The following is an 18,470-nucleotide window of genomic DNA, read 5'->3' on the forward strand; positions in this document are numbered from 1 at the left end:
GGTATGGGTGAGTTGCGCTTCGGCGGGGCGGTGTGGACTTGTTGGGCTGAAGGGCCTGTTTCCACACTGTAAGTAATCTAATCTAATCATTTTACAAGTGGGAACAGCTTCTCCCCATCCATTACTGTTCAGACCCATCGTAATTTTGAAGCCATCTATTTCGTCTCATAGTTGTCTTCTCTCCAACTTATACTCCTAATTTAATTTTTCATCTTTGGAACCATTCCCGGAAACCTTTTCCAGCATTCAATCCAACATGCTTGCTGAAATGTGACATCCAGAACTGTATACAATGCACCAGCTGAGGCCTAACTCTGTGCCCCTGTTAATAAAGCCTTGGATATTACAGTATATGCTTTATTAATTGCTCTCTCTGCCTATCCTACCACCTTCACTGACTTAATGCACATGCATACTCTTTAGAATAGTATCCTTGTTGCACTGTTATCTCCCACTTCTTCACATTAAACTTTATCTGTCACCTATTCCCCCACTCCACCTACCTGTCTATGTCCTCCTCAAAGTTGACAATTATTCCATATTTTGTATCATTCACAAAATTGGAAATTGTCCCCCCTCGCCCATCCCACACCATGACCACTCATTAATATATGTCAGGACATGCAAGAGTCCCAAGGTCAACCCTCAGGGAGCTCTGCAGTAAATCTTTCTCCAGCCTCAAAACTATCCACAAAGCAAAACGTCTGCACCCTATTCCTCAGTCAGCTTTGTTCCTGATGAAGGGCTTTTGCCCGAAACGTCGGTTTCGCTGCTCCTTGGATGCTGCCTGAACTGCTGTGCTCTTCCAGCACCACTAATCCAGAAGCTTTGTATCCACACTGCTCCTGTGCCTTTTATTACCTGAGCTCTGACTCTGCTCACACGTTTGTTGTGTGACACTGTATCAAACACTTTTTGGCAAACTATGCACACTGCAACACCAGCTTTGCCCTCATTAACCCTCTCTGTTATCTCTTCAAAACATTCCAGCCATTTAGATAGATTTAACTAACCTGTATTATTCCATGCGACAATTAATTCTAAAACAAATTATTGTTTCTAGAAGTTTCCCTGACACTACTGAAGTTACACTGACAGGTGTGTAATTACTGAGGTTCTCCTGACACACATCTTAAACAAGGGCATAATTTCTCAGTTGATGTCAGCATCCTGAGTCTAACAAAACTGAAAAACTATGGTCAGTGTCTCCGCAATTTCCTCCTCCCTTCCTTCGGTCTCTGGATTCATCTCATTTGGTTCCAGTGCTCTGTCAACTTTAAGTATTGACAGCTTATTAAATATTTTCTTCTTAACAATTTAGTGACTAAATGTCCTCCTTTATCACCATGGCTTGGGCAACATTAACTTCTTTGGGAAAGACAAAAGAAAAGTAGTCATTTATTACATCATCCATATACCTTGCCTCTATGTGTAGCTCTGCTTTTCAGGCTCTTATCTCTTACTGTTCCCACTCCTTCACCATTTATGTGCCTCCAGTAGAGTTTAGGATTCTTCTTAATGTTTGCATGCCTTCTGATGAGGTGTTCCATTCAACTTTGGATCAATTCTTTTTAGGGTAGTTGTGTCTGGAGGGAGTTTGGCATAGTTCAGGGAAATTTGAGGCCTGCTAAAGGAATATGGTAGTGTGTTTCTCAAATCTGGATGCCTCCAACTTGAATATATATTTTTAAAAAATTTGATGACTCAAAATGCCAAAAAGCTGCCTCTTGGCAGCTGTAATAGCCTGGAGCTGTGCATCTGCTGTGGATGTTGTTAACATGTTGTTGCCACCCAGGTAAATAGTGCTGTGAAAAAGGCATATGGCGTACTGGCTTTTATTGGTAGAGGAATTGAGTTCCGGAGTCCTGAGGTAATGTTGCAGTTGTATAAGACTCTGGTGCGGCCTCATCTGGAGTATTGTGTGCAGTTTTGGTCGCCATACTATAGGAAGGATGTGGAGGCACTGGAACGGGTACAGAGGAGGTTTACCAGGATGTTGCCTGGTATGGTAGGAAGATTGTATGAGGAAAGGCTGAGGCACGTGGGGCTGTTTTCATTGGAGAAAAGAAGGTTTAGGGGTGACTTGATAGAGGTGTACAAGATGATTAGGGGTTTAGATAGGGTTGACCATGAGAACCTTTTTCCACGTATGGAGTCAGCTATTACGAGGGGACATAGCTTTAAATTAAGGGGTGGTAGGTATAGGACAGATGTTAGGGGTAGATTCTTTACTCAGCGAGTCGTGAGTTCATGGAATGCCCTGCCAGTAGCAGTGGTGGACTCTCCCTCTTTATTGGCATTTAAACAGGCATTGGATAGGTATATGGAGGATAGTGGGCTAGTGTAGTTTAGGTGGGCTTGGATCGGCGCAACATCGAGGGCCAAAGGGCCTGTACTGTGCTGTATTTTTCTATGTTCTATGTTCTATGTTGCATGCATCGTGACATCAGCACCACTGCATGAGCAGGTTGCCCCACCTTTACTTCATGAGGCTTGGTTTGTAGAAGTGGTGATCAATGTTCCATCTCTGTCTCGGCCTTATTCAGCACTCCCAAGGAAAACGAACGTGCCCTATCCTCACTACAGCAGGTAATTTTATGGCTCATGGGTGGAGCATGCTCATTGAGAGTGTGACTGGCACATGTTCAATGTGGTGCCATGGATGCAGTATTTTTGACACTGCAATTCATGAGTGAAAGTCAAATATAACAGGGCAGTGGAGGAGGCTTCATATAATGGGGTCCTCAGACCTTGACTAAGAAACTACTGGCCTCGATTTAACCTGGAATGAGATAGCTCCTTCCGTTTCTTATCAATCAGATTAAAGTTTGCACATTCGTGCCCCTTACACTACCTAGAGGAGGTGTTGATACAATTCATGACCGCTGAAGGGACACACTTCACATTCAAATTTAGAGTGGCCTGTCACTCATATTGGCAATATGTGATGAATGTTAATCATTTGCACAATTTCAAAGTTGCAAACACCAGCTTGAGTGCTATTTTAGGCAGAAACAGTTGCATTTATTCACCAGCACCTCACCTATGGCTTCCTATCTTGTTGGACAATGTCTTGCGTCATCTTGCTCAACTCTGGGTTAACTCTGTTCATCCTGGTGTGATTGAGAAGGCCTATTCTAGAGCATGGTAGCCTCTGCTGCACTTTTTAATTTACTCCATTGTGGGAAGTGAATGCTGTTAACTAGGAATGCACTTATTGCCGAATGCCAATTACCCAAAGGAAGTTAACCACATTGTTGTGGGTCTGGAGTCACGTGTACATCAGTCTAGGTAAGGACGGTAAATTTCCTTTCCCAATTATGTTAATGAACCAAATGGGTTTTTACATCAATTGGAAGGAGGCAGTGGTAATGTTGCCAAGCTAGTAATGCAGGAACCCCAGGTTAATGTTCTGGGGACATGTGTTGGAATCCTACTGTGACAGACAGTGAAATTTGAATTCATTTAAAAAATAATGGAAGAACAAAAAAGGCTAGCCTAATGGTGACCATGCAACCAGTGAATTGCAAGAACTTGTCTTTTAGTCATTCTAAGAGTTACATTGTGAGCACAGGGTTCAGTTTGGATAAGGTCTCCAATGGTTCTTTAGATGTTAAAGACCTCAGCTGTTGCATCCTCCAACATTTACTGTGATGTGCTCTCTGTTTGTGACCCTGAAGCTAGTTGTGAATGTGTTCCATCTGGTGGGAGAGTTCTCTGTGTTGTTGGGGAGGGGGTGAGAGTGAAGATGTGCTGGTGTATCCCTGAATCTTCTTTGTCACCACCCTTAGAGATGGAGAGCTGCTTTGCTGCAGTTGATGCTCTTTCTGAATGTGAAGACCTGCAGTGAAGAACACAACTAATTTAGGTCAAATCACAGTCCAGCTTTGCTTGTGCATCCTTCTTGACATTGGGTTGGTCAGTGTGTGGTTTCAACACTCTGTCCTCGCTCTCTGTACTGGAGAGTCCACTCTGCTCCCTGACCAGATTGAGCAGCTCTCCCACTGCAGGGGTGAACATGTAGACTTGAGGCACTGCCACCTGTCTTTCAAAAGGCTTCAGTACCAATTCAATGGCCACCTAATGCCTTTATGAGCGTGCTGTCCCATGGCAACTCCCTGATAACTCCCAACAGACACGCTCTGTGCTAAAACTGGTACAACTTTCACAGCATGGACAGGGTGTCACACACACACGCACACATGCACACACTCCATCTCATGTTCCTTCTGGTACTGGAGCCATTAAGACAAAGCATGACCTGTCCAAACCACACACTTTCATTGCTTCATGCCTTCATGCAGACCAAATTGCATCAAGTACAGCTTGCTATTGACTCTGCCTGCAGGTCTCAGGAGATCAATGGTCCTTTTATGACATTGGACCCAGTTTTGTTTGTAACTCCTCGGCTGAAGCTATCTGCCCACTTGGTCAGGCAGGAGGTCCTGTTGCTGTCATCACTGAGGGTGTTAGCAACTCCAAGGATCCAAAGCTGACACCTAAAGCTTCTGTGGAACTCTGCCCATGGATTCTGCTGCAACTCAGTTATTCGCTTGTTTACCTCTGGGTCAAGAGGAGCACGTCCTGACACTCCAGCTCCAGCAGGGAGCGCTACCCCGTCTGAAGCATTACCTTTTCCGACAAAATGTTAAACCGCTGCCTGAAGTGGGGTCTGTAAAAACTTCATAACATTCTTTTGGAGCACAGAGGAGCTTTTCTGGGTTTCCAGGTGAATATTTATTCCTTGGTAAACATCACAAAAGCAGATCATCTGGTCAGTGTTACATTGCTACTTGTGGGAGTTTGATCACTGCCAAGTCTCCTACATCACAGCAGCAACCACATTTTAAAAAAACACTCCATTGGTCGATGAGTGTTTGGAGACATCTTGAGATCATGAAAGATACTGTATAAATATAATTTGGAGAAGCCGGTGTTGCACAAAGTTAAAAATCACACAACACCAGATTATTAGATTAGATTTTTTTTTACAGAGTGGAAACAGGCCCTTCGGCCCAACAAGTCCACGCCAGCCCTCCAAAGAGCAACCCACCCAGACCCATTCCCTTACATTTACCCCTTCACCTAACACTATGGGCAATTTAACATGGCCAATTCACCTAACCTGCACATTTTTGGACTGTGGGAGGAAACTGGAGCAGCCAGAGGAAACCCACGCAGACAGTTGATCACCTGATGAAGGAGCGTCGCTCCGAAAGCTAGTGTGCTTCCAATTAAACCTGTTGGACTATAACCTGGTGTTGTGTGATTTTTTACTGTATAAATATAATTCAAAGTTTGGTAGAAATATAATCTATCTCAGACATAATAACTGACGACTTGTTATGGCCCAAATACCTTTTACTTGTAAGTAAAACCATATAATCCAATAAATGGGGTGGGAGTATAGTTTGAATGCAGCATTCTATGTTGTTTAAATAAAGTTAGTTATGATGCATGCAGTTTTGTTTATTTTAGTTGCTGCTTTGGATACCTTCGCTCTGCGCTCACACTGCACTGCCAACAGAACCAGAAGTTATGCACCCATGGTAGCTGTCTCTCCTTTGCTTTATTCTCCAGTCTCCTCACCTCCCAGTTCTCCACACACTTCCCTCCGCCCCTGCACTCCTGTCCCTTCATTGAGCCCTCACTGTCCCTTGCTGACCTTGGAGTACAAATGATGCAACTCCCCCTGCAGCCAAACTTTATTGTTCCTACAATTTCACCACTGACAGCACTTTATTTTAAAAATGGACTCCAGCATTCTCAGTCCTCACTTCCTCCTTCATGGATCAGTTGCCTGAATGTCTTTTGCAATGCAGTTTTTCACAGTGAACAAATTCCCCTACAACTTATTACAAAGTTCCTGCTGGGATGCATTGACATTACAAACACAGCAACTGTATGTGTAGTGAGAGCGCCCCCTGCAGTTGCTTTGGCAACAAATATACCCTGCTTCAATACTGACCTGAACATTCATGTTATATTGGTGAGTTCGGGACTGATAGTGCTAGCTTAATTGGTCACAGTGCCTGGGTCATGCTGCAGGAGTGTGGTCTGAACTTCTATGCTTCAGTTGATCATTGGAAACACAGGACAGAAGCTCACAGGAGTCTCAGCCATACAGCACCATCAAACGTGAAGTTCAGCACGGCACTTTTCTTTCTATCTTTTACAAGCAGTGAGGTGTGTTTCTTGCTGGGGAGTTTAGGGGAATTATAGCATGTTAAATGCCTCATTAATGACCCAACTCACCTCATTAATAGTCAACTTCCAAACTTCCCAGACACACAGAACAAGCTACACACTGAGAATTGTTGACATTCAATTCAGAGTTGTACCAGGCGAATTCAGTTCAATATTCACTGTGAGGAGTCTCCATGTTGCTCACGGCATGATCCATGGGAAACAGCTGTATGCACCCTTTGTCCAGGCCGATGCTAAACAATTGTCATGCTACCTCTTCGATACACTGGCAGGGTGCTCTGGAAGCACAGACTGGCATTACTGGGCACACTGGCACGAAATGTTGAAAGACTGCAGCCAGGACATTTTGTGAGCACAAACAACAACCAGGCTCATGGATTTGCAGCTCACTTGCTCAATTAGCATCCACCTGCATTCTCACAGCATCCATGCCCTGTCTTAAGCTAGTCAAATTCAGTCAGAGGCCAGGGGTAAATGCAGTTGTCAGGGTGAGTCTGTTGATTGTTAAGGAGCTTGCAAAGAGGGGCCAGTAGGGGCAGCAGAGAGTTCACTGCCGACTGGGATGGGGGAGTCGAGGCTAGGGGCATTAAGGAGATGAGGACAAGAATAGTGATGGGCCAGATCCAAAGGTGTAGTGGGGGGAACTTACAGCAGCATGGTGAGCGAGAGGAGGAACTGTTATTGGAACTGAACATCACCACGGCCTACACAGGCGGCATGGAGAGGAGCAGGGTGGGCAACATGAAGGTATAATGTCGGGGTTCAGGGGGCAGCTGGGGGTGAAATTCAATGTGGAGGCGCTGCACGAGCTACCATGGGGGATGGGTGACAATGGGCTGCTGGGGTACAGCTGAGGGAAAAGGGGACATGGAAATGGGCAGTGGGGAGTGGGGGCTATATCATGCTGGTATGATATGCTGCACCCATTTGGAGCAGTCAACAAGGCAGTGTGTTAGATGCTGAGGAGCTAGGGGAACGGGAACGGGAACGGGAGGAGGCATCTGAGGAGAAGGATGAGGATGTTGAGCTGGTGCATTGACAGAGCTCTGCTGCATCAGGCCTGACAAGGTAGGCAGAACTGCACTGACACCCAGTTCCAGCAGATGGCGCCTGGATGCAGCAGAGTACCATGGACTGTCTAGGACAAGCTGTCGGCATTTGGTGGGGGCAAGATGGAGCCATATTTCCTTTCGCTGGCTCTTAGTGAAAGCACGTGTTTGAATTGTCCCATTGCTTCTCTGCCGGTGATATTCATTCCCTAACTGGACAATGACAAGCTGCAGGTGACCATTGGGCTTTGGGAACAGAGTAGGAGAGTCTTAGTGAGGGTGTTCAGATAATTTATAGCTATGGACAGGTAAAGCATGTGGCCTGGTGGTTGAGCAATGAGCAGGGTGCGAGAGTGTCAGCCATGCCTGCTATGTGACATGGACAATGTGCCTTTGTAGCTGCTGTGCCATTATGTTGCTGCTGAGGACCAAACCCACATTGCTAACACCAGTCCACATGCACAGTAACCTTTCAACCGTGGTGCAGTCGCGAGGAATCCCACTACACTCCCTATGATTTTTTTCTGCATGGATCTCTGAGGTGTCAACATGGACATTTGGGTGGCTGCATAGCATAAAGAGAACGTTGGATGCTGGTCTTTTGGCAGATATCCCCCATGAATGGCAACTTATTGCGGAAACTCCATTCAGTATGATAGGGCTAGAATTAAATGTGAGGGACACCATGGTGCTGGGGTAGGGTGTTAATGAAACGAGTTTGGTAAGATGCAGCAAGTAACTTTGCTGGGCCTTGCAGCGAGAATCCCTGTAACAAACGCAACACAATTTGCACTGAGCCAAAAGGGTGTAAGATTCAGCTCACAATTTATCATTTTTTTAATTGATTAGATTTGTACTACCGGCCATGATGTCAGATAAAAGTGCCATGCCAATCCCACCATCCAAGTTGGTGGAAGTTATACTCCATTAGTACATCTGGAATGCCAAGCTCCTTTCCATGATGGTGACCATGACAACTATTGCCGAAAGTGGTAAAACCCACCTGGTTCACTAATGTCCCCTAGGGAAGGGAATCTGTCATCCTTACCTGAACTGACCAATATGTGATACCAGATTCACAGCAATGTGATTGACTCTTAACCACCCTCTGAAAGGGTCTAGTTTAAGGGCAACTAGGGATGGAAAACAAATGCAGGCAACATCTGGATCCCATGAAACAACAAAGAAAGAAAATTATATTTTACAGGTGATTCAATATTTTCACACTTATTCTCTCAAGAGAACTTGTTCAATTCTTCATGTTTGGATAAGGACTTTCATTAACTGTGTTAGTTGTTCCTGATGAAGTGTAGATTGTATGTTGTTGAATAGGGATTATGTTGTTCTTTGGTGTCTCTGTGTTACTTATATTTGACTCTGTTCTGTTCTTGTTCCTGGTGTATCATCAACCTACACAGATACAAGGGACTGAATCACCTCCTTCTGTGCTGTAACATTCTATGATGGTTTGAAATAGTGACATCAATTTTATTTTCTTCTGTGCAGGTTTATTATCATGACTGAGTTCATGCCGTCCAAATATCGAGGTCGTATTTTGCCTCTGGGACAGGTGAGGAAGTGTGAACGCTCGGAAAAGCTAAGGAAGTGGTCAGACTTCAACCGTTGATAACTTGGTACAGGAGAGATTTTGTTCCTCAGCCCAAAGTTGAATGATAGCCTAAATGGTCACTTGTGTCTCTTGTCTGAAGTGATGCTTTCTTCAATCCTTCAAAAAGGAAATGGTTAAATTAGGCCTGTGGGTGATCAAAAGGGAGATTTAATGGGCAGCTAATCTCGTGTAAGTTCCACACAAATGCTCAAAAACCAGATTAACCCCAATGCCCAGTTCTGATCAAGACCGCCTCACGAATGGGCGGCACGGTGGCACAGTGGTTAGCAATGCTGCCTCACAGCGCCAGAGACCGGGGTTCAATTCCCGCCTCAGGCGACTGACTGTGTGGAGTTTGCACGTTCTCCCCGTGTCTGCGTGGGTTTCCTCTGGGTGCTCCGGTTTCCTCCCACAGTCCAAAGATGTGCAGGTCAGGTGAATTTGCCATCCTAAATTGCCCGTAGTGTAGGTAAAGGGTAGATGTATGGGTGGGTTGCGCTTCGGCGGGGCAGTGTGGACTTGTTGGGCCGAAGGGCCTGTTTCCACACTGTAAGTAATCTAATCTAATGGATCAATGAGCTCGATATATGGTGTGGGTAGAGATGAGGTGGACATTGAGATCAGGTGGGTAGTTACTATATGGAGTGGTTAGTGTGGGATCTGGTGGATTGTCATGGCAGACCAAACTGTTAACCTGTGGTCAGCAAGTTGCCAGGCGGAGGCAGATGTCATAGTTGGTAACCTGCCGATCTGGACGTGAGATTTGCACAAGGGCTGAGGCTTAAACATAAAATAGTGCCTTTCACATTTCAATCCCTAAGGAGCAGCACCATGGACACAGAGATACAGCATCAACTGTGTGTGGGGTCAGGTGTGTGGTCATGAAAGCTGCAAACAACAGGAGGGAAAAGAAGACTCCTGTGAAAGCACCACTTTGATTTATCCATTGGTTTCTTTAATTATAACGGGCAGCGGCCAGTCTGGAGTGTCAATCAATTGATGATGAAGTTATGCATGGGGCACCTCGCTTACCCACTCCATCATCACTCGTAAAACCCACCTATTGCCCATTTCCACATTGGTGCTCCAAATGAAGCAACCTTCCCTGCTTAGAATCTAACAGCAGCCATCCTTCAGGAGGTCAATAGTAAGCTTCTTATGAAGATCCCTATCATTCGCAAGGTAGGCTTTGAACTACCACCCTGAGAGTGGTCCTTACAAAACAGCTTCATGACAAGACGGGACCTATGTGCTATCACTGCTGGACCCTCAGTAAAAGCCGTTAAGCACATGCAGAGAGACGTAAGCAATGCTGCATGTTCCCAAGGACTATCTTGCCCCCTGTCCCACCCAAACAAAAATGGTAAAAATTTCACTTCAAACTCAGCAAATCAGGATGATATTGCTTAGCACCGGGAATTTGTATTCACTAAATAAATAAAACTGGTGAGCAGCAGTGGGACAAAATGTAATCATTTAATAACCACTTCTCGTTTGTTATAGAGTTATTTTTTTTAATAACCTGCTTAGAGATGATACACCATTAGAGCAGGTGGGACTTGAACTTGGGTCTTCTGTGCTACGAGAGCCCCAAACAAATTATGAAGAACCTAGAGCTGTCATATTGACCAGAACAGGGAAATAATCCTCCCACCCTGAGGCCTGATACACATGAAGCCTCCTCCTGTTTCTGATTGAGGGTCTGGTCACCAGGGTTCAGATTTGCCCAAAATGAACAAGTAGTACAGATTTCAATATTGTAGTAAGTCAGTGTAATGACACAACATTTAATTTTATTTTGATTATTAGTCCTTTCTTTCAGTACAAACAGGGTACAAGTGAGTCAAAAATTGCCCCCATAGAACTGTAGTGGTTTACAAGATAGAAAAAGACCCCTTGGAACTATAATATCTGTGCTGTGTTAACATACATCTAAAGCACGACCCTAAGGATGGGCTGAGGAGAATACTGTTAGTAGAAGAGGATGATTGGAATGAGTTGTTTGCTTATTGTTTGTGGTTTACTTTAGCCTTTACATTATCTTTACTGAAACAGCAAGGAAATTCAGAATTTCAATGAATCATCAACACAATTGTCTTAAACAGAATCATGTCAAGAGGTAACCTTTTATCTATTTCCCTTGTGGACCTGTTTTTTCTCTCCTCATCTTTTTAATGTTCTTCACAAACTGGCTGGTGTATATCATTCTTCTAAATCTTGAGCATTTTTCACCATGAACAACTTCTGTTGTTCTCAATATCTGTGTTGGATTGGTGTTATTTTTAAATGTTATGCTTTAGCACAGTATTCCAACCTTTTCTCTGTGCAATGTTACATAACCTGTCCATTCCACTGTTATATTCTATCCTCCTCTCTGTGTATTTTATACACCCTGTACACTACTTTTACCAGTAGTTATAACTTTCTCTCTCTTTTTGTTTTACTCAATCTGATTGAAGGGTTATTTAGCCTCTTTCGCCATGCCAGATGCCGAAGCTTCAATCAAAATGTTAACTCTACTTCCACACTCTCCACAATCTGCCTGACTATCACGTGATGTAACTCACATGACACGTAACATAGCGAGCCTGGTTCCTATTGAGGCAGATTCCTAGAAGTTTATTAACAAGTAATTATTCACAACAATACAACATCTCAGATTACTGTACACACATGTTATAGCTACCCTTAATCAACCTCCCAGATATGTCATACCACACCTCCAAGCAGGTGAGACTTAAACCTGGACCTTTTGGCTCAAAGGCAGGGACACTACCATTGGGTTATATGGTTACTTAAGTATTAATTATGTTTTATACATAGAACTCCATTCTAAGATGAGTCACTGGACTCAATATGTTGACTGTTTTCTCCCCACAAATGCTGCCAGCTCTGCTGAGTTTTTCCAGCAATTTCTGATTTTGTTTACAGTTTTATTGAGTGGTGTGCCATCTCTCATTGTGGTTGGATTTGTATCATGTGTTATAAATATATGGCTGCTGCCTTGTGGGATACATTCAACATTGGAGTCATTGGCTGTATGACTGATGGTTTGTCATATACACCTCAGATGTATTGTCTTTTTCATTGTAAATTCTGACCATTGTTTGCGTCAGTGTGTATGACCTGAGCTGGGATAGAACACTGTACTGTCTTTCACTGGACCCATATATTCACATGAAGATCTTGTACTCTGATGCTTTGTTCTGGTTCAGGTTGGGATACCTGTCTTCATGCTCATTGATCATTGTACCATTCTGTCCCTTCTTTCTAACAATGCATTGTGTACATGTGATCAGCTAGTGGATTGTTTGAGGGAAAGACTGAGTGGATTTGTCTTCCAAGATTTAGAGCTACCAGTGAGAGAAAACCATTGTCTCACGGAATAGCATGTGGATTTAAAATGGCTTTCCGAAAATCTTCGCGAGTAGCTTGGCATTTTATGTTCATGAACTTTATCATAAAGGCATGGCATTTTGTGAGACCAATAGAGTGCGGATAGTGAGGAGAAGAGATTATGTACTGAATGCCAAAAAGTTGAAGAAACCTTTTGAAGTCACCTTTGTCTTGTGGCATTCTTACCACATCTCCCATTTTGAAACGATCATGTCTAATACAGTCGACTGATTTGAGGTTTGACATTTTTGGCCATTAAAGTGCCTATATATGGTTTGGAAGGGTATATTAGAGTATTGCAGATAGTTATAGGACACAACTTGTTGGAGAACATCAAACATATAGAATATGGTGGTTAATGTGTGAACAATTTTGATTTGTCACTTAAAAGGGAATTTGGTGAAACAGTCAGGTATTAGAATGTAAATGTATCCTTGGACATGGAAAATATCTGTTGTGATCTTGCAGTGTGACTGAAAGAATCTTGTGTGGAAGGTGAGATGTTCTCAATCGTTGATTGAATTGATATGTCTTGCATTGGCTCATTTAGTTGATTGGTGTCTTTGTCAATGTTTGACAATTCCAGTGATTCCTGGGTTTTTTTTCCAAACCTGTGTGACCTATGTGTTTATGATTAATCTAGTCTCAGAGTAGAACTTGTAGAGTAATCACTCCGCAATCCTTTGAGTTTTGAAATTGACTAATTGTTGACTTTTGAAAATTCTATTCCAAGAAAGTCCCTGTTCATCTCTGAATAAGCAGATAAAATGTGCTTACTCAGGGACCTGTTGAATGTATTCATGCCAGCCACCAATGATCCCTTTGAGCTGTTTCAGTTGGATATCATCAGGCATGGCTTGTTTTATCTGCCAAGCTTGACCATCACCAAAATGAATGGGATTGATGTGAACAATATCTTCAAATCCTGGTTTGACAGCTTCTATTTGTAGGCATAGAGAAATATCTTTGCTGTCAGCAGGATTTGAAAGTTCAGCTAAGAGCATTGGGAATGCTGAATGTTTGGTGGATTTGAAATCATACCTATGGATCTTCATTGTGTTGTGGCACCACAGGGGTTTCTCTCATTAGAGAGAAGTGACTGCTGGTGATTTACCCTGAGGGCCACCAGGCGAGGGAAGAGGTTGAGAAGAAGAATCTATCATGGTAACCTCACACCAGTGATGGGAATTGAGCTCATGCTGTTGGCACCACACTGCTCTTTAAACCAACAATCCAGCCAACTGAGCTAAGCCAACTCCCATGGATGTAGTAGCCATGGAGGTACACTTGTCAGAGGTTTTCTGCGAATCATTTCCAACAGTTTGTTGTCAGCATGAACAGTGAAAAGCTTGCTGAATAGGTGCTTATAGAACCTTTATATTCTGAAAACTGGAATGAGAGTTTCCCTTTCTATGTTGGAGCAGTTCACATGAGCTTAGAGTCAAACGTAATAGGTTTGTCATCCTTTAACAGAAGAGCTCCAAAACTATTCTAGAATGCACCTGCTTCCAACATGGTGAAGTTTGGAGGGACCATAACAATGAAGAATATACCTGGGAGAAAATATGTTTTTGAGGGGATGACAATTATCTGCCAGGTATCTGGTATACCTTTGGAAAGAAAATCTCAAGATTCTTCGCTCACAAAATTTAGAGTATACTGAAATAAAAAAATGTTGAAAAACCAAGACATCTTTCTAAGTCAACTTTATCTTGTGGTTTAGGCATCTTTTCTACATCTTCTGTTTTGACAAAACCATGTGTCTTATCATTTGAAAAGTATTTTGGTCGGAAGAAATTGACTTAGCTCATGTTAGTTTGACATTTTTGGGCCGTTGAACAGAGACCATGCTTCCTTGTTACTGTCAAGAGTTGATGGAGTTTTGTATCATTCTCATGTTTAGTTTGGACAAGAACTGCTGTGTCTTCTGAGATACAGGGACCACCTAGCAAATTCTCTGTGGTATGACCTGTGTCTTGATAACATATGTTGTGGTTGATGATAATCCAAATGGTAATCTGAGAAACCAGGACCTACTGAAAGGTGTTCTGAAAGTTGTCAACTCTTGTGAGGCCTAAGGAAGGAAATATGGACCAATATCAATTCTTGGTTCGGAGCTTGGAAAAATGTTTGCCACATGAAAGCTTGGGAATAAGCTTTCCCAGGATATGAATCTTGTGTGAGCATCTTTTGAGTGCAATGTTCTGTTGCCTTCAGATCGAAATATAATTGTAGAATGCCAGCTTTCTTGGAAACATAAGTCATAGAATTACACCAGTCAGTGCAATACTCAACCTTACAACTAATATTGTTTGAACCATGGAATCCAGTTCCAATTTGAGATTATCCTAAACGTGAATGCTGCATCTGTGACAAGGGTCAATACTGGGCTGGCCATCATCTTTAAGATGTAACATTGAAATATCTTTAAAGTTGTCATTGGAATCAAACTGCTTTAGGTAAAGGTTAGTTGGGGCCTAGAGCGACTTGATGTTGCAGTCTGGAATCTGAAGTGTTGAAATTGACGTATTGGTTACCTTGAGGATTGTGATGATGCATTAATCTGTGCATGCTGGTAAAAGGTTTCAGGTATCCATTTCGAGGAGTTGTATTGATATTTAAGATGGATAATGCCCATGCAATGGATGTCACACCCATAGAAAATAATTTGTGGGTTGCCTTGTAATAGTTTCCTGAATATGTCTCATGCAAAGTGCATAATGGTTAGCCTATGGTTCTTCTTTTTGAGATATATCACATGGATAGAGGTAATGGCTTCTACTGTTCTGATAAGTATGGCAAATTGACCACCTGTACGAATGGACTAGCATTTGTAAGTTATAACAATGCAGTTACCTCATTACATGCCTACGGACTATGGTTAGGAATCTGAAAACTTTTTTGACAATGTTCCTTAATTGGCCACTTTCACATGCTGCTGTAGAGAATTGCATTGTACTTTGGGTATCTCTGAGCCCTTGAACTTAATGTACATTTTAACGCAGTAATGTAGCTTGGATGTGTCATGAAAGGCCGGGCACTCTTTTGGTTGCTGGGCCAATTCACATTGATACAAGACTTGGTAATCCTTTTGATGGCTACAATTGTTGTTAGAGTTAAGCACTTGCAGAAAATGCTGTCCTACTATCACTGCTTTGAACTTACAAGTTCCATACATTAATGCTGAGTTCTTTTTGGGAATATTTGGTATGTTGTGGCCAATAGCTAGTTTAGTAAGTCATACAGCTCAGTGAGCTTCAGTAAACTCACATTCTAAACCTTTGCATCAGCATTGGCATATAGTTAATATTTTTATGTTGACTGATGTTGACTCAGACTTAAAGCCAATCTTCTAAAAATGGAAAGATTATGTCTGGATCTTTGCAGTTATCCCTCACAATATCAATATTTTATTCATTGCAATCCTTCAGTTCCTAAAGTGAGAAGATATTTGACTGTTTATCTTTAACAGATATGTGTTGATCTCTGAAGTGAAGAATTGAAATTTGAAAAGAATGTCATTGGAGTGCCAATCCATGTTCACATGCTTACTCTCTATCCTTACAATGTAGCTTTGTACTCTTTTTAAGGTAGGCAAGTGGGCTGGAAGAACACAGCAACAACTGCCAGGACACAAAATAATCTGTATTGCAATGTAATGTTTCTTTCTTTTTTTCTTCTCTTGTTTTTCTTTCTCTCCTGGTTGCTGATTTAGAGTTTGTTGCTTTCTTTTTATATTTTTTTCCTCCAAAAGAAATGATTGTGTTGCACCAAAATGTGGCATTTATGCAACAAGTGAATTGGAGTGATGTCATGCATGTCTTTTTTCTGTTCTCACACCATTTCTAAGGATGACAAAATGTTGGAAGCAACTGATGACTTAAGAGGTAAGCCATAACAACAGTGAGAATGGTTTCTTCTAAGCAGGAACTGTTCATCCGAATCAGAACGGTCTTGGGCGTCTTGTAATCTGCCATGGCTTTAAATCAGACACATTGTGGCCTCTTATTGTTTTCAAGAGAAAGACAGTATATTCACAACTGCTCCTCTGTTCTGGTTGTCTGCTTTAGTATAGCTGTAGCCTTCAGCTTTGGTTGTGAAATGTGACCTTCAGCTGTGACTTCAGATATATGAAGGTGGCTCTTAGGAAAAGAAAATTTCTGACAATTGCCTCTGCAATTCTCACCTTTCAGCTGTTGATACCAACTTGCTGTGACCAACTTCTCATTCTTACTTACTCTCATCAGCTTCACTTGCTGCCACCGGGACCTGGTGTGGTTTTCTATATGTTCACCCATAGACACTTGGCTTCTTGTGGAGACAGAATATCTGGAAATTTATAAATAGCTAACTGTGACATCTCAGACTTCCATATACTGCCTGGACTATATGTGTGCACAGATTACTGTTACATTAAGTGCTTAGTTGACTGGCTGTGAAGCAGTCAAACACTCTAACCGACTGCTTCCTGTTCTCTGAACAGAGAGTAAGATATATATCTCTTATGCTATTGTATGAAATGTTGTAATGTCTTCTAGCTGTCTTAATGTTTTTGTGCCTTTCTCAGTTCTGTATAACAATCCAACATCTGATTTAATGTTTGATTAGATTAGATTAGATTACTTACAGTGTGGAAACAGGCCCTTCGGCCCAACAAGTCCACACCGCCCTGCCGAAGCGCAACCTACCCATACCCCTACATTTACCCCTTAGCTACACTACGGGCAATTTAGCATGGCCAATTCACCTGACCTGCACATCTTTGGATAGTGGGAGGAAACCGGAGCACCCGGAGGAAACCCACGCAGACACGGGGAGAATGTGCAAACTCCACACAGTCAGTCGCCTGAGGCAGGAATTGAACCCGGGTCTCTGGCGCTGTGAGGCAGCAGTGCTAACCACTGTGCCACCATGCCGCCCACCAATGTAAAAACATGTAAAAACATACAGTGAAAAGTGTTGTTTTGTGTGCTCTACAAGCAGACCATACCATACAAAGTTCATCAGGGTAGCAGAACAGAGTGCAGAATACAGTGTTACAACCACAGAGAAGGTGCAGAGAGAGAGAGAGAGAGAGAGATCAGAATTAACATTTGACATGTCCATTCAAAAGTCTGATAACAGTGGGGAAGAAGCTGTTCTTGAATCTGTTTATAAGTGTATTCAAACTTTTATATCTTCTGCCTGGTGGAAGAGGGTGGAAGAGAGTATAACCAGGGTGGAAGGGTCTTTAGGTACTTGGGGAAATTGGTTTTGGACTGGGGTGGACAAAGTTAAAAATCACACAACACCAGATTATAGTCCAACAGGTTTAATTGGAAGTACTAGCTTTCGGAGCACTGCTCCTTCATCAGGTGGTTGTGGAGTATAAGATTGTAAGACACAGAATTTATTGCAAATGTTTACAGTGTGTGATGTAACTGAAATTATATATTGAAGAAAACCTGGATTGTTTGTTAAGTCTCTCATCTTTTAGAATGACCATGTTGGTTTCAGTTCTTTCATATGTAAATTGCAGAACTTTTTTAAAGTTACATTCTCAAGTGAACTTTAACAATTGGCATACACAGTCTCACACAGGGCACCTCACACCTTAAATACATTATCTGGGCCGACATGACACCAATTGTTAAAGTTCCCCTGATGAAGGAGCAGTGCTCCGAAAGCTAGTGCTTTCAAATAATTCTGTTGGACTATAATCTGGTGTTGTGCGATTTTTGACTTTAATTATGTTGGTTGCTTTCCTAAGACAACGGGACGTGTAGATGGAGTCAATGGATCGAAGGCTAGTTTGTGTGATAGACTGGCCTGTGTCCACAACTCTCTCAATGTTTTGGGGTCTTAGGAGGAGCAGTTGACATATCACATTGTTATGCACCCAGATGGGATGCTTTCTATGGTCTAATATATAAATGTCACTTGGCCTGTGAGGGGAGGAGCCAGGCCATTCATTTTTTTAAAATCGCTATTATTACTTTAATCTCTCCATTTTTTTTTGTAGCTCTTCTGGCTATTGGGCTCCATAATAGAGATCCTGTTGGCATACCTAATTATCCCGACTTTGGGCTGGCGTTGGCTTGTGCGTATCTCCACCATACCAAGTATCATTCTGTTGGTGGTATTTAAGGTGAGACAAAGCAAACCCTCCTTTCTGAGAGGCCATAGTGTTAACAAATGTTTGATCCATACATTTTAAGTTGACAATAGGA

The 18,470-nt window shown here is 42.5% G+C and overlaps 1 protein-coding gene across 3 annotated transcripts in view; it reads left to right on the forward strand.

Moving 5' to 3' along the window:
* svopl (SVOP-like) overlaps positions 1 to 18,470 on the forward strand; it is a 152,116-nt gene that overhangs the window by 96,221 nt on the left and 37,425 nt on the right. For all 3 annotated transcript variants that reach the window (XM_072552496.1, XM_072552497.1, XM_072552498.1), the window contains 2 exons: positions 8,763 to 8,826; positions 18,263 to 18,388. In XM_072552496.1, the coding sequence (XP_072408597.1) occupies positions 8,763 to 8,826; positions 18,263 to 18,388 (190 nt within the window). The remainder of the gene's footprint in view (positions 1 to 8,762; positions 8,827 to 18,262; positions 18,389 to 18,470) is intronic.

This window comes from Chiloscyllium punctatum, chromosome 32 (genome assembly GCF_047496795.1).
Source record: "Chiloscyllium punctatum isolate Juve2018m chromosome 32, sChiPun1.3, whole genome shotgun sequence".
In the NCBI taxonomy this organism is placed as follows: domain Eukaryota; kingdom Metazoa; phylum Chordata; class Chondrichthyes; order Orectolobiformes; family Hemiscylliidae; genus Chiloscyllium; species Chiloscyllium punctatum.